At 40.0% G+C, this 16,386-nt stretch overlaps 1 protein-coding gene across 2 annotated transcripts in view; it reads left to right on the forward strand.

The window, feature by feature from the left end:
• Positions 1-4,200: 4,200 nt before the first annotated feature.
• vldlr (very low density lipoprotein receptor) overlaps positions 4,201-16,386 on the forward strand; it is a 47,469-nt gene continuing 35,283 nt past the window's right edge. Inside the window, exons 1-2 of one of the 2 annotated variants that reach the window (XM_046375070.1) lie at positions 4,201-4,702; positions 12,734-12,853. In XM_046375070.1, coding sequence (XP_046231026.1) covers positions 4,630-4,702; positions 12,734-12,853 — 193 coding nt within the window. In that variant the 5' untranslated portion in view covers positions 4,201-4,629. The remainder of the gene's footprint in view (positions 4,703-12,733; positions 12,854-16,386) is intronic. The other variant, XM_046375071.1, reaches the window with a different exon arrangement.

Genomic DNA, 16,386 nt, shown 5'->3' on the forward strand with positions numbered 1-16,386 from the left:
ACTACTGTCTGTATGGAATATGTGCTTTATTCATAAGCATGCAGAGAGGAGAGGGGAAAAGGAAGAAGTTGAACCAGAGCCCCTGGTGTGTGCTGAGTTCAGTCAAAGGCTGAACTGAATTCAACACACAGATCACACACCGTTGGTGCCTGATGTTGCTCACCGGCTTACAACTAACGTACATTAAGGTATTCCACCCTCCTCCTGCATCCCCTTGATATCTGTACCATATTTAATATTCACACCTTGTCTGACATGTGTACATTATTCTGATATTGTGTGGGTATATGCTCTTTTCTATTGCTGTACATATTTTATGTAGTTTTGTATAGTTATATTTTTTATATTTGATGTTATTGATGCGAAGTACATTACTGGAGGTGGCTATAAGCATTTTCCTGCACAATGCAGGGAAATCTTGAGCATGTAACAAATAAACTTGAAACTTGATGCCTTTGTTTTGGAAGCAAGAAACCTCAAAAGAGGGATCTCAGAAATTTCAGTAATGTGGAGTTGGTAAATAATCAATCATAGTAAATAATCAATCAAAGTAAAGATTATGTGTTGCTTATGTGCCAACAACAACCTGAGATGGTGATATGTTTAACCTACTTTGACTGTCGCTGTCTGTGGTGCTGAACAGCAATTATGGTTCAGTGAGAGCACACACAGATCACAGCATATTTCCAAACTGATCACTAAACAGTGCAGTAAAATGCATGACTGGATCAGAAAGGTAATTGTGATCCACCTATCCATTACCTTGTCTTAATGGATATCTTTACAGCTATGCATTCTTTTTTATTCTGATATTTTCAGTATGTTTCTCTGTGTTTCACTGTCACTGTACTGTTTATTACTGACAGATGTCATTCCTGTCAACGGGCAGGTTGAAGGTTTTAGTCAACATGGAGGCTTCAAGTAATGACAGGTTTGCAGTTACTTTCTTGATTATATACCTTCTTCCTGTGGCATCAATCATTGGAATCATTTTGCACAGTTTTACAGCTTATTTTGAACAAGAGGAATCGATCTGGCAAGGCATTAAATCACAGCAGAACCTCTTCTCCTCTTGTCCGTGCCCTCCTCTCTCAGGGCTGAGGAGAGAAAAAAAAGATCCTAAAGAGAATGGACTAACAGCTCTCCTTCACAGAGAGATAAAAACTCCCCACCTTTGGCTACAAACATCTTCAAAAACCTGGCCAAGATCTGGGCATCTGCTTTCAGCCAGTGGTGAGAGCCCCTGCAGCTTATTGGTGAGTTGAGGATAAAGTTGTTTGGTCTGAAGATGTGTTGATGTCTGTAGGCTGTGTGCACTTCTCTGCCTTATTATGTAGCTTCTCTGCTGGATTTTAAGTCATATTTTTACATGATGAAATTATAATGAAAAAGTAAAACCCTTACCGGGGGCCTGGTTTTGTGAACCATGTTTAGCTGAGCTCCTTCAGTTTTTTTTCTCTTTTGCTCTAGATGAATCTCAGATGTGTTGTTTTTCTGCTTCTATAACCCTAGCTGCTTTCATTGCACTGCTGGAGACTTACTTAACAATTCTTTCTGTTGCCATGCATGCTACGAGCCACTCCACTCTGACAAACATCACAAAATTAAATATATCTAAGTAATAACATGCAAATCCTTAAATCTAATATGTGTTTCAGTGGTTCTTTACATGATGCTTGCTGGAAAGTCTAATGGAAAACTGATGTCTTCCGTTGCCGCATGAGAGTGACGTTGGACAGCTGCCACAACAATTGCAGGTTAACATGCATTTGGGGGAGTGTGAATTAAATGGATCCATCTGGTACAGGAAGTGTTCACCTTGGGTATGTGCTGGTTGACACTATGCAGCGACATCAATCTGCCATGTTTGATTAGAGATTTTTGACAGCACACGCGACACATGGGGACAGTGGCATCACAAAATAAGGAACCCGTTTCTGCTCACATGCTCTTATGACCACTCTGTCATTGATCTTTTTGGAAAATAAATCTGAAACGTAAAACATAGTCAGAAATTTTAGATGTTCTTTCAAGTCTGAGACACTGAAACACTTGAGTAAAACTCATCCAGTACAATGAACTTGAAAAAAACACATTCAATGAACTTATACTGAGCTTTAGCTTTTGCTTCTATGTCGTTCCAATAAAAATAAAAACATTAAATGTGCATGATTTGATTACGTATGTATTCATTATTTTCAGAGTTAACTGTGACTTATTTAAAGAAGCAGGCGGAGACAACTAGCCCAGGAATGCCCAGGATGCGTTCAGATTCACGTTAATATGATTAAAAAATGTACATCCTCTGGTTTGTAAGTCCACTGTGTCGGTGCAGCAGCTCAAGCCTCACTTTTCCTGCTACGTCAGCTGGCAATACACATTGTGAAATGTACAAAAACACATTCTGGTTAGGATAAGATAAGATAAGATAATCCTTTATTGATCCCTAAAAGGGAAATTCAAGGTTAGAATACTTCATAAGTTTAGTAGTTTTGCAGGTACTTTTGCAATGCACTTGTTGATCACCACAACAGGAGGATAAAATGATTGTCGCTGATGTCCTGTCTCATAGTATTAACTGTCATTCACAGATCTGTAACTGAAACTGGACTGTCTCATGGTTAAACACAAATACATCAACACAGAGCTGTTCCTGCCCTGAAAAACCATTTAATGATCTAAGATTTGCTGCTTTCACTATGTGTATATAATGATTATAGTGTTTATACCGTTTTGTATAATGTTTTATAGTATGGTAAAATGTGTTGGGTGGGGAAAAACACTTCTTTCTTTCTTTCCACCAGTTACGCAGCTGATTGCCTCTGCTGGCGAGCCTTCAAATAACGGTTTCACAAAGTTGTATTTCACAAGAGATTGGAATCCCAAGCATGTGATCTGCAATCAGTGTGTGTTTGGAGGTAAATGCAATAAGAAATACAGACAGGGATAAAGACAGAGGCGCTTCCTCATATAGAATTTTACAGTGATGTATGTGTGTGTGTGTGTGTGTGTGTTTTTTTTTCAGGGAATGTCAAAATCTGGGACAGAATGAGCCTTGGGGTGTATCAGCAGCCATCAGCCATCACTGAAGAAGAGGTTCAATCCTCTGATAAGAACTCTAAGAGCCTATGAAACCTGGCAGCACGCAGCCCTCTGGAAAATCCAAAGGCCTGGTGATCAAAATGGGGAGGAATAGCATTAGACAGAGGAAAGAAAATGTAAGAGCTGAGTTTGGTTCCAAGATTTGGTATTCACTCTTTGAAACATGAGACATCTGCTCTTACAAAATGACTGGAAATTAAACCAAAACTAAACATATGGTGCTTCTGCGCTGGTAAGTACTTTAAGTCTTTACTTGTTAAAATCATAACATGCTTGATCTTCAGTCATTTTGACATACTCAATAAATGAGCTTCGGGTAATTCTGACTTTTCCTAATCACATAAAACATATAACACCTGTTAAAATGGATTATAAGGGCCTGTTTTCCTATTGCAAACAACAGAAAAGTGCACATGCAGATCCTGTTGACTGTAAAGTCAGAGATTCTGGGGAAAGCGATGAAAATGTAAAGTATTTTTGCCTTTATCTTGTAATTACCATCGGAGGTCTCAGTGGCCACTGTTTAGCTAAAACACAGGCTCACTTTCAAGTGTTGGTTATGTTCACATTTATATTGTATACATTCCAGTCCCAGAAACTGAGGTAATTAAAACGTACACTTTGTTGCAATAGAAATCTGCGTTTGCAGCTTCAGTATACATATTGCACAGTATACATTGCTGCTGTTGCCTGGTGAAAGTTTACAGTTTCATTAATACTAATCAGCAAACACTGAGTGATTGAACTGATAAAACTCCCTCATTGTGACTGAAGAAGGTGAATGACTGACTGAAATCTGACTGGCGACTGGCTAGAATCGTGTCCTGTGGGTCCATGTACGGTGCAACTGAGCGGATCAGACAGTTCTGATCATAGATTGATTATTATTGATTACTGATTATCTATCTATCTATCTAGAACTGATTTAGTCATTATACTGCTACTTTCTTTGAGATTTTTTTTCTGCTTGTATAGAGCTCTAAAATCCGCTTTAATTGATTATTTCATACGGATAGTTAAGGGTTAACAATGTGCCAAAGACGTACTGAAGGAGGAAAAAAAAAAAAAAAACAAATCCTGCCCAGCTGTGACGGGCTCAGTATAGTACCGCTGACAAACCGGTAACCGGAGCAGCTCGTTACCGTCAATTTTCGGAAATGGATTTCAGCTCGAGAGGGGAGAACGGGAGCCCGAACGGCCCCCACAGCGCGTGTTTGTAGAACGAGATCAAAAGGCGCGTGGTCTACGCGGCGGTCACCCTCTCACCACTCCTCTCTCTGGGCACAGTTCTCTGCAGCGCGTGCGGTTGGCAGTTCCGTGGTGTCGGCAGGAGCGGCTGTTCTGTTTCGTTTGGCTCTGTGTGTTTGTGTATTGAGCGCGCTTATTTGTTGTGTGTATGTGTGGTTTGCGCGTGAACCGGCAAAATCAAGCACCAAGCAGGCCAGCGCGAGCCAGCGAAGAAACGCAGGCAGACAGGGCAGAGAGGCAGCCCGCGAGCGCTCAGCTAGCAACCGTACACTGCGAGAGATGGTCACGTCCACACCGGGGATCTTTCTGCTGCCGATGCTAATATGTCTCCAGCACTGCATTAACGTCCATGGTAAGTCTTGAATCCACTGTGTGTGTGTGTGTATTTTTGTTTGCTTATGTGTTAGTGTGTGTTTGGTATCACGGCGCTGGGAAAACACTGTGCACTGTGTACGGTGTGGTTAGCTAACATTAACGAGCTGTACACCTGTCTTGGCTGCTCCTTAAAGGAATGACCGTGCTTGGCTACACCTTGGGCTAGTCAACCTTGCGCTTCTTGTTAGAAAAGAAACCCATGAAATAACGTCTTTTGGGGGGCTATAAAGAGACGTTTGGTGCTTTGTGTGATTCAAGAGCGTATTTGTCTTTTTAAATTAACGTTAGTCATTGATTTAGCTTGGGTGTTTTAGCTCAATATCTGTTCATGGAAATGAAAGGGGGAACTGGGTGGAGAGGCCCGTTTAGTGTTTATTGCCTGCTGTACAGCAACTGCTTGTCGCTGCTCTTTCATGGTCAATTAGCCCCGCGGTCAATTAATTTCACCCAGAAAACGCGTCTCTTACGGACAAACCCGTGCTTCTTGTACTGTGTTGCCGCCTCACTCGTCCTGATTTCTCGTTCACTTCCACTATGGCATCACCACCCCCAGTGAGGTTGGTAATTTATTTATTTATTCCTGAAGTGGAAGCCCAAAGAAGGAGAGGGATGGCAGAGAGAAGAAGAATAGGGGGTTACACTGGATTGATTACAGAGCGATAAAATTGACAACGGGGGGGCACTAAAGAGCACCGCATTCCCAGTAGGATTGCAGCAGCTGAGGGAGCAGGAGAGAGAAGTGACCGCGGCCAATTACCGACCGCAGGTGATCTCAATGAGAGCCTAATTATGAGCCGAGCGGCCAAGGTTAAGCTATTAGCACCAACTGCTGGGACTCATAGAGCAGTTTGCAACAGTGCTGCAACTATAGAGACTTTCCTTTCTGTTATCACTGATTTTTTTTTATTTTTATTATTGTTAATTCCCACAGAGGCAATAAAATGCCAGAAAATATAAACATCTATTATTTTGTCCCACCAACAGTAAATATTTTAGTTAATGATCCAGAGAGCGAAATACAGAGTGCTGAAATGACTTCAATATAAATTTATTAGATAATGATTGAAATTTAATAACTTAATTAGTCAGTTAATTAATTAATTGATTAATCAATCGATGAATCAATGATTAATCAATTCAAAATTTGTTTTGGGCAGGAGGTTTGAAAAGACTTTATTCATTTTTTTTCAATTTCTGACATTTAGTAGATTGAATGACTAGTTGCATGCATAGAGTTTGGTGTTTTTAGTACGATCATTTTTAAAATTAGTCATCAGGTAAAAATTAGACAGTTTAATTATTCGGCATAACACCTGTAAAAGGAAACATTGTGATTTTGTTTTACACAGCATCCCAACTTGTTTTTTTGAAGTGGGCCTGCAGTCCCTTTTACTACCAAACAAAGCTTTATTTGCCTAATAGTAAATATATTAGCCAGTCATGTTGCCAAGGAGCCCTGGTCCAGGACCGTCTGTTTGTGTTGGCTATAAACTGAAGAGACCTTTCTTGATCAGTCATGAGTTTTAGTTACTTTTCACTCATGTAATGTCATTTTTTTTCGCCCACCTCATAGTTCTTTTTTTGTTTGTTTGTTTGTTTGTTTAAAAGAGGCAACAATCTGAGTTTAAGAACCTAAACAGTTTTCTGTTCAGTGAATGGAATGTGTACGATTAGTTATTAAAGACAGGACTGCAGGACCGTGATGTGTAATATGGCAGTCCTGGATTGGGGTTCACTGCTGACATTGTGACGGTTCCTCCATGGCCCCAGGTACATAAAATATTTACAGAATGTCGGCATTATTTTTTTAAGACCAGATACTAATTATTTCAGCACAATTTTGCTCATAGGCTAAATTATGAAACACCTAAGAGAGGCACAGTGAGCTGTGTTTGGCTGCCTTTCTCTTGCACAGATTTCAGTCTCTTGAATTCCTACCTACTGTGGAAAATGGCCTTTGGGGGATACAGTGAATCAAAACTAGTGCTTGTAATGTGCACACACTGCCTATAGCAGACACCCACTAAAACCACCACCTCCTCCTTGATCTCTGCTCTAAACCAAACCCCGACACCCATGTATGTGCGCACACACTGAGATTGTGTGAGCCTGTTTGAACAAGACGTCACGCAAATTAGATGGCAGCAAGAGCAGCAGCAGCAATGCTGGCCTGATTAAAATGGATGTATTTTTCCTCCATGGTTACTGTGATACCATGCGCTAGACCCAGATCCTCAGCCATATGAGGCGGGGGATGTGTGGGGGTGCGCTTGGTTCTTGAAGTGGGCGGGGTGGTGGACAGAAGGAGGAGGAGGAGGAGCAGGAGCACACTGCAACCATTTCTGTTACTGGGGAAAATTGCATTACCATGACCTCCAGTGTGACAGCATTTATATAGTCCACAATGATCTACTATTTTGGGAGGCAGACGGTTCATTGCAGCTCCATGCCTGTTGAATCTGTGGTTTCAACAGGCACAAAGATGGAGAGTTCTTGCAGTTGGATGACTATCAAGTGAAATAATAATGTGATTTCAAGCTTGGCTCTTTTCATTTCTTTAATCAACACGTTTGCTTGCATAACAATAACTTAAAATGTACAGCTGGTGTGCTTAGGTCACTGTCAGGGGCAATATAAATAGGATTTGAAGAAAAAAATATTTTGAGAATCATAATAGAAGAAAAAAATTGGTCATTTTTAGAAAGGAAATAGCCATGAGAAACCTGAATGTTGTTTTGAGGAATATTTTTCTCATAAAATTTGACTTTTTTCAAGGACTCACATGGTCTCACTGTTTGACAAACTGGACATTAAAAGAAAGTCTGCCAAATCAGACCCAAATGTTCTTCAATAAAAAGCTGTTTTCTATATGGGACTGGATTCCCCAAATCAGTTTTAGGTCATATTTTCTGAGGTCTTACCAAGTGGTGCCCAACAGCCACAGGAGAAATGTGCTGCCGCTAGCGCTCTAAAATCCTCGGTTATGTGTTCTTACATAGTCATCCTGTGTTAATCTTGCACCAATGTGTGCAAACAAAAAGAAATAAATAATAAAAGGAATTTTGAGGGGCTGGAAGCAGTGACACTTTTCACGAAGGAGTTTCTTGGCTTGCTCAGGTTTTCTCAGTGTGTTTTCTTTATGTGGCAACAGTGCACAGTTTGCAGAGCTCAGACTTAAAATGTCAGCTTAAACTTGTGACAGAGCAGGGAAAAGGAGAACACTCTCATACAGGCTTGTATAGTTCAGGTAGCTATTGAAACCTGTTATTGTGCTGATTTGATCAAAGTGCAGGGTGTGCACTTTTCCAAATGGCAAGTGAATGGGTTTCTGTACAAACAGTGTAGCGGTAACATAAGAGAAAACACCCTTTTAGAAACTAAACATTGGAATATGTAATTGTCTGCGACTTAAGTTCTAGGCTGCATTGCTTTGCATATTGAACACCACTTGCACACCTTGCATTTACAGCAAACCATTTTTCAAATCATGCTGTTTTTTTGATGGGCTTTCCCTACTGTTCTATTCAATTCAGTACAGGGTGTCCCCCAGGAAAGTGGTTAGTAGAGGTGGTAAATACTTTTATAGTACCAAAGTTATACTGGGCAATGCTAAACAGACTGGATGCTAAAAGGACTGTACTAAATAATCTGCTTTCTACAGCCTGCTCAATTTTTTTTCTTTCTTTTTGTTGTTTCTGTTGGTGTTTTAAAGCAGAGGCTGCTTGGATTAAAAAAAAAAATGCATCCAATAATCTGTAAGTCAACAGGATATATTCAAACATGGACCTTGCAGTAAATCTGCTTATTTTTTTTTTTATCTTGGTGTACTACACCAAAAGTTTATTCAAACACAGTGCTTTATTTATTTATTTTTTACAAAGTTAGTCACTTTTTGGTATTAATTTTTCTGTATTTCAGGACACCCTATCTGCCCACTAAAATCCTGCCATTCGTTAATGGAATTAGTAATGACCTGTAATGACCAACAGCTCACAGTTGGTCATTTCTATCAGCATTAATTCAAAACTTTAAAATGTTGCACGTTTTAGATTGTGTTTTATTTTAGGCAAAGTTCTTGTACAGCTACTTGAGTTTTGACCACGTGTAACTCTTGACAAGTGGCTTCTTTAACTGAATGAAAATAGATTTTGAAACGTTTTCAAAGCATAACTTTAGTACTGAGCTATCTTCTAGTGTTTCTTGTAATGTAAATTGCTAAAACAAGCATGGCTGACATTGATGGATGAATTGGAGACTTTGCAAAATTGAACAGCTAGAAAAGCTGACTAATAGGTTTTCCATTTGAAAACCCTGCTGTCCTTAGTGTGTATGATTTCCCCCCTCTCGTCTCTGCTCCGTCAGCGTTAAGTTTACGTCAGCAGGGAGGAGTAGCTCAGGCCAGTGATGACTCAGGAATTCAGCTGTGTGAAGCGTTTCCTTCATGTAACTGCCATGATGCTGACTAGTGTCTGCTTCTGCCTTCCATAAGCTTATGCTTAAGCAGCGCACCTGCAAATCATATATTCATCACACAGCCTCTGATTAGTTGATACGCACCCCAAGGTACCAAGGGATTGTCAGTAGACGGCCAACGATGTTTAACAACAGCAAAACCATGGACATGGAATAACAAATTGGAATGGTACCATAACTGGCTTTCTTGCTGACTGCCAAAGTGTAGACAAGTCAAGAAGTATTTGTGTGCCAAGTTTATCTGGGATTTTGAAGATGTGCGTGTCTCCTATGGCACAGCAGCGATCTAAAGCCTTTACACATTATAAACATAGCTTTATTTTATACAGGCATATGTGATCAAGCTGTTAACCAAAAAAACAAAAAACAAACTATAAACAGACCAATCAATAGTAGAAATGATCCATAGTTGCAACTCTACGTAAATGTAAAAATAACTCCGGAGAAAGGTTAGCCACCTGCCCACACAGTTACCACACAGACACAGAGAAATATGCAAAATGTGTTAGGATTTGACTGATAAATTAATGTAGTCTATTTTTAAATTGATTTTTTTAAAATTGTTTATAGGTTCTCTGGGTTATTGTATGGTAAAGTATTTATTTATTATTTTTTTTTTTTTTTTAGTCTCCAGGTTTTAAAGGATGAAGTAGATTGCTTCAGTAGATCACTGGGCTTGTTCCCAGTGCTTCTGGCATCATGACAAACTTTGCTATCTCGAGATTACAAGACATACCTAATTTTTTAAATTGGCCCAGTGTGTCTGGAAAATCTAGATCCCTGCATGATCATAACACAGTCCTGGACGAGGCCCAGCTTACATTAACAGTGGGATACTCTGATCAAAAGCTTGTAAAAGTGTACTTCCAATTCAGTTAATGTAACATTTTTGTTTGGCAGTGATTTTTGAAACGTTTTAGTGAATTCCTGAAGCGCCTCTGAACTCAACCCACTGCATGCATGTTAGTGAGCTGCTCTGAGGACTTTGTTAATGAACTGGGTCTTTTTGTTTCAGTGCAAAACGTTCCTGCAATCGGATTAATCTATTTTAAAAAGGAAGTGCCGTTCCATGACTCATTTGTGGGGTTCCTCTTTTCCCAGGAACTGTCTCGGTAGTGGTCAGAGGTTGTTTTTTTTCCTCCCTCTCTCATCTGAAGAAACATTATGATGTAAATCGAGTTTAACAGATCTTATAGTCTGTTTTTTTTTGTTGTTGTTGTTTATTTTCTTAACAGCATCATCTTATGAGTAGAATAAAGCTTCTGACTCTTCATAACACACAGTGACTAGCAGTGTGATGTGCAGCTTTTAGCTCCTGTCTTTAAAATGGGTTAAGAGCCAATTTCTCACATTAAGCCAGGCTCCCTGGACTGTGTCCATATGTTACCATGGGATCTAGTGTGCTGTGGGACCAGTGGCTTGAATACTATTGCCCGAACATTATGTCATACCAAGGCAGAGTGTGTTAAAAACTGTTTTGCTTTGTTTCTTTTTTCAAGGAAACAAAAGTTTACAAGGAAATGCATTACTGCATAATAACCCCCTCTGACTCTCTATTTAAACTTGTTTGTCCCTCTAATTCCCTGTGTAGCTGTGTTTGCCCAATGTTATGGTCTGTGGTAAGGAGTGACTGCTCTGTTCATTGTTCGGTGGAAACCAGGCTCTTACATAGTATAGTTTATTACCAAACCCTCTTTTTTGCTTACTGGATCTATGGTTTCTCACTGCACACACTGTTTCTTTTTCTTCCTCTCTTTCTTCATCAGCAGGACGTTCTTATGAAGTTTCCTAAATACTATGGCTCACGTTTTGGAATTTTTTTTCCTCTCCACTGAATACAGATGGACTGTATGTTGAACAGGCTTATTAATGGTGTAGCCTATCAAAAGCAGCATGGTACCACATGACATCAGCATTAACCAGAAGTAGACCTACATTAAACAGGAGAGGTCAGCCTAGAGGGTTTATTACCAGAGAACATCCCTCTCTCTCTCTGTTTTTCTGTAGAGCATGGGTGATTGTCAACAGACTGGATGGGTAGAGGAGGGGGAAGTTGTTCACTAGTTATCAATTGCAAATGGCATTATCAAATGTTCAACAAATATACTTCAGCGGCCGTTAATATACCTGTGTTGCCTGTCCAGGTAATGTGGGGAAATTGAGAGAGGGAGAGAAAAAGGTGCTCCAAAAATAGAAGATTAATATGTTGATATTGGCATTGTTGGTACTGTTGCAGGCCACCACGTATAAATGAATGCAGGGGAAATCATGCTTTCTTTTTTTTTCCTCCATTAAACAGATGAATTCTGAATTCAGGGTCTAATGACGCAAGGTATCATACGTAGATTGTTAAGATTTTTAAGCCCGTTTTGCAAATTTTTGATATTGAGCTGCACGGTCCTTTTGACTTGAAAATATGTTATTTATTTCTTGTTTCTTGGTGGAGAAAATTTGTTGGTGGGAATTTCTGTCCCTTTTACACATGGTCAGTGTTGGATTGCTGTTGACTGATTAGTGTGCCAAATATCTCGCCCATCGATCAGTTTTTTGTTTTTGTTTTGACCCATGAAACAGCAGAATATGGAGGAGATTGCCCGTTCAAAGGTCCAAGAGCCTCATATATCTTCAGAGCCTCATATATTCACAACAGTTCCAAAAAACGGGAGATATTGTCATTTAAAATGCTGAAGCATGTTTTTTGGAATTGTTACCAATTTAAGATTCCCCTGATTAACAAACTGATGAATGCGCTCGTGGTTTTATTATTTTGCGGTTAAGTGGTATCCTCAGCTGAAACTCATTTTTATTTAGTTGTTTCTCATGACCCTCACGTGGTTCATCTGCAAAGCTGAATCTGCCACAGTTGGAAAGCTTTTAGCCTAATCGTTTCATCAGATCAAAAGTCAGAAATGTATTCCTGCATTCCTGAAAATCCCTACTTGTTTCTTCTTGTTCCATTACATCTGATGTCCTTCAGATGACAATTGAACAGATGGTACATAGTAAACATTTTCAGGACACCGAGGCTTAGTTGGCCACTAAAACACTGATGTCGCTTTGTCTTTAGTTGCAAATTCAAACCCAGAGGCGTGAGTTCAGATAGCAGTGGTGTGTGTGTGTTTTTCTGAGCACCTCAACACAGTATCATTTGAGAAATTGTTTTTCTCTTTTGTTTATTGTCTTTGTAAAGCTGCATAAATGATGATATTTCAGATCAAGGGCCAGTATGAGTAGTAACTTTGTGACCAGTTATCACTCATACCCCAAATGGGCAGTTTGTGTGGGTGATGTTAGCAGAGGCACCGTTGCAAAAATGTAAAACAAGAAAGAATGAGTCAGATGCAACATGTGGAGCTGCCATATCTCCACAGTGTCTCACTGGTGGCTGAGATCTGAATTAAAGCACTGCAGGGAGCCTGGCTGGGGCTAAACAAACAGTTAATGATAATTATGAAAAATTATGAAGACTATATTATGATACTGTAATCATTTAAGTTTACTACATGTCCCCCTCTATATCTCTCTTCCATTGTAGGTACTAAGACAGAATGTGAGACCAGCCAGTTTCAGTGTGGAAACGGTCGCTGCATCCCGTCCGTCTGGCAGTGCGACGGAGACGAGGACTGCACTGACGGCAGCGACGAGAACTCCTGTGGTGAGACGCTAAATGCATGCATCCTCTGAACACAGCAAAGTGCATCCCTCACACACTGCACACTGGAAGATCAGTTGGACACTCATATGTTTATACAAATAATACAGAAAAAACAAAACAAGCAAAAAAATAAAAAAATTGAACATGGGAGTATGTGTTCAGGTAAGCTCTGTCAGTGACTGAATAATTAGAGCTCACTGTAGTAACAGTCTTAACAGTTAATTTTTCTTTTAATTCAACAAAGTTTCACCCAAAGATGAATTAATCCTAACAACAAGTATTGTCTGTGTAGCCAGAACCTGATATATTCTTCTTCTGTGCCACAGAGCTCCATTGTTGTCCAAAACTATTAAAAACCACATGAATGAGCCCCACTGTTGCAGTGGGTGACATGTTCCTTCATTACCATGAGCGCACGCACTGTTGTTTCACTCAATCCCACGTACATCGTGCTGTGTCTGTACTTGATAGAAACACCATGTTGAAAATGCTGAAAATTAAAATACACCGCATACTCTTGTTAAAAACACAGTGGTCAGCTGTTTTAGGAAAACATGTTAACAAATTTGTGAGTCATTTGTAGCCTTTTCTGTTGCTCCTGTGCTGTGTGTGCGATGGACATGTTTAGTATTTACTCTTTTAATGTGGCATTTGAAGGAGTGTGGGTGAACAGATGCCAGTTCATCTTGGATACAGTTAAGCGTGTTTTTCTGCCAAAGTGAACAATATGTAAATGAGGTTGGTAGTCTGCAGTCGGAGTTGTGTCTTGAAAGGTCACCTCACAGGGTGGCTGATTAAACTGTTGACATTGGTAGGGCTGGTGCCAGTAGTTTAATTTTTTCTCCAGTTAACAGCTCTGGAACTGGATTTGTTTAGACCCAAACTTTAAATGAAGGACCGCAGATAGCGCATTTAACACTAAATCCTCTGTCCTTACCAATTACCTTTGCTTTTGCCCTAATTGGATGCTAAAGTCTGCGCTCATGTTCACTGGTGTTCAGCTTGACAGCAATATGGACATGTACGACTCAGAGTTATCCAGTGCTTTGGTGTTGGTCAGAAACGCAAAGCTAAATACTGCTGTGGTATCTGTACATCTGGACGGGAATCATTTTCATTGTGGTAGGACTGCAAATTGCAGGTATTTTATTTTGTAACTAATGTATTGATTGCTTGTTCCTACTTATTTTTGTTTGTTTATCGTCAGGTTATCACGGATGACATGTTATTGCAGCAAAATGATGTTTCTGTGTGACCAACAGTCCAAAGTAGCTAGCTAACTAGCACCTGCTATCTAGTTTTGCGATGTTTCAGCAATATGATCTTGAAGGCTTCCAGTGTATGACATCACTTACAAACCTTCTTAAAACTTTAAAGGTGCCTTATTTGTTCTCAAACGTTCATGTTAAATTGTAATATGGACTAGCAGATATCGTATGTTTTGTGTGTCCGAAGAGAGTCTGAAGTACATGGTACATGCTGTCACTTCTCCATATTTCCACAGGTTGATATATGAATGACATTCAGAACCCACCATATTAGCTTTGCCCCACCAGGAGTCTTCCCAGCATCCCTTGGGACAGAATGACCTGATGATGGGAAGGTAGCAGATAGAGCAGAGCTAAATATGGATATGACTGTGTGTGTGTGTCCAATAATTTCAAATCTTCATTTTCCTTTGTCCCTCATCTATCTGGGTCATGTGAGGCTGGAAGGGAGGAAAGAACAAGTGAAGGAAATGAGTGAGCAAAAGGAAGAGGGCAAGGAATGGAGGGGGAGAAAAGAACAGATGATTGTACTGCAAGGGGATAGAGGAAACCAGAACCAGGAGATCCCCTTCATACATAAATATACAGGATTTCCTGCAGGAAATAATTTTGATCAGTTAGTCGTACCTTTAATGGCTCATATTCTCTGTTCAGTATAATCCACACTACCTTGCATTTACTTTCTTCCATGAAACAGCACTACTTGCAGATGTTTCAGAATTAAAGCCTGCACGCAATAGGACAAATAATGCTCTTTGAACTGCTTGGAGACTTTTTTATTGTGAAATAGCTGCATGAAGTGTTTCACTGATGACTCAGTGCTTAGCATCAAGAGCTGCAAAATCAAGGCACCTGAAAGTGATGGATGGTTAGAGGAACTCACTCATGTGCCACATTATATTGCGGAAATTACGCTATAGTTAACTAATATTATTTTTTTTAAATGTAATTTCCCTTACATTTAAATCGAAATTTAAACTTAGACTTGTCAATGCTTCTAAAAGTAAGAAAGCGCTAAAAACAGTCAGTTTGAGCGCAGTTTAATTTAAAGGTTAAACAATGTCCAAAAAAAATTACCTATGTTATCCATTTGCAACAGTTAACTGAGTAATCCCATTAACATGAGTAATGGCTGCTCAGCTTTTTAACTTTCGGGTATGGCAGAGCCTTTGGCATCATAAAAACGAATGATGTTTGTGGAATTCCTCACAGCAGGTTTAAAGCCTGTGAGGGGCTGCCTAGACAAGCTAGTAACTGACTTGTTCGCCATAGCACCGCTTAGCAGTGCCTAACTTATGCTTCCTGTCTTTTGATAGAGCATTTATTTACCGTAAGTCTCCATAGAGCCAGACATTTCACCAGTACAGCAACACGGCCTTCGCCTAGCGTAGCGCTCAAGAGACTGTGCTTCTCAATCTGGCAGCACCTGTCCCCTGAGTTCAGGCTCTATAATGTACTATATCCAAACGGCTAACTCCTACTGGATCAGTGCGGTGTCCTATGCACATTTAGCTCTAGAAATGGCTCCGATATATGCATTAACAGGATAATAATAACTTAGTATTTTTGGTGCCTGCTAGCAAGGGCAACAACGTTTAATCGACCAGTCAGCTAATTGCACACATTCCTAATCAGAACATAAGCGGATCAGTGACTTTGCTAATGGTGGCAGTGAAGTGATGATGAACTAAAACAGACTGTGACCTTCTCTGTCTCTAATCAGTTTTACTCCTTCACCCTCTCTCACAGCCGCTGACATTTTGCTACATTTGAGTCTTCGCCTGTTATTCAGTTATTGGCAGATAAGAGCTGCTGTAACTTCCAACTCAGACAGAACTGATGCACATGGACGTGTGAAATATAAGGATCCAAAGTGATTCATAAAAAAGGGAGGCTGATAATGAGGCCCGCTGTGACTTGCTGCTGTCGTGGCTCAAATTGGAGTTTGTTGTCTCTCGGGCACATATTTGTATTCTGGTCAGAGTTTGAGGAAAGGCATTAAGGAGACGCTCAAGTCCTGGGGAGACACGTAGTTTTGAAATCCCTCAAACATCTTGAAGCACTTCTCTTTCCTGATGATATCAGGAATGTTTTTAGGTTGCATTAACCCATCTATTCAACTATCCACATAATCTCTTCCTGTGTTATTTTGTCTTTGTCTTTTTCACATTCCCTCGATGTGCACAAGCCAACAGGTGCATTATCTTTAAGCTTTAGTTAATTGTGTGAGTTTTGCGAGTCACCACTCTGTGACTTTGACAGTTG

This window comes from Scatophagus argus, chromosome 20, assembly GCF_020382885.2.
Source record: "Scatophagus argus isolate fScaArg1 chromosome 20, fScaArg1.pri, whole genome shotgun sequence".
NCBI classification, from domain to species: domain Eukaryota; kingdom Metazoa; phylum Chordata; class Actinopteri; family Scatophagidae; genus Scatophagus; species Scatophagus argus.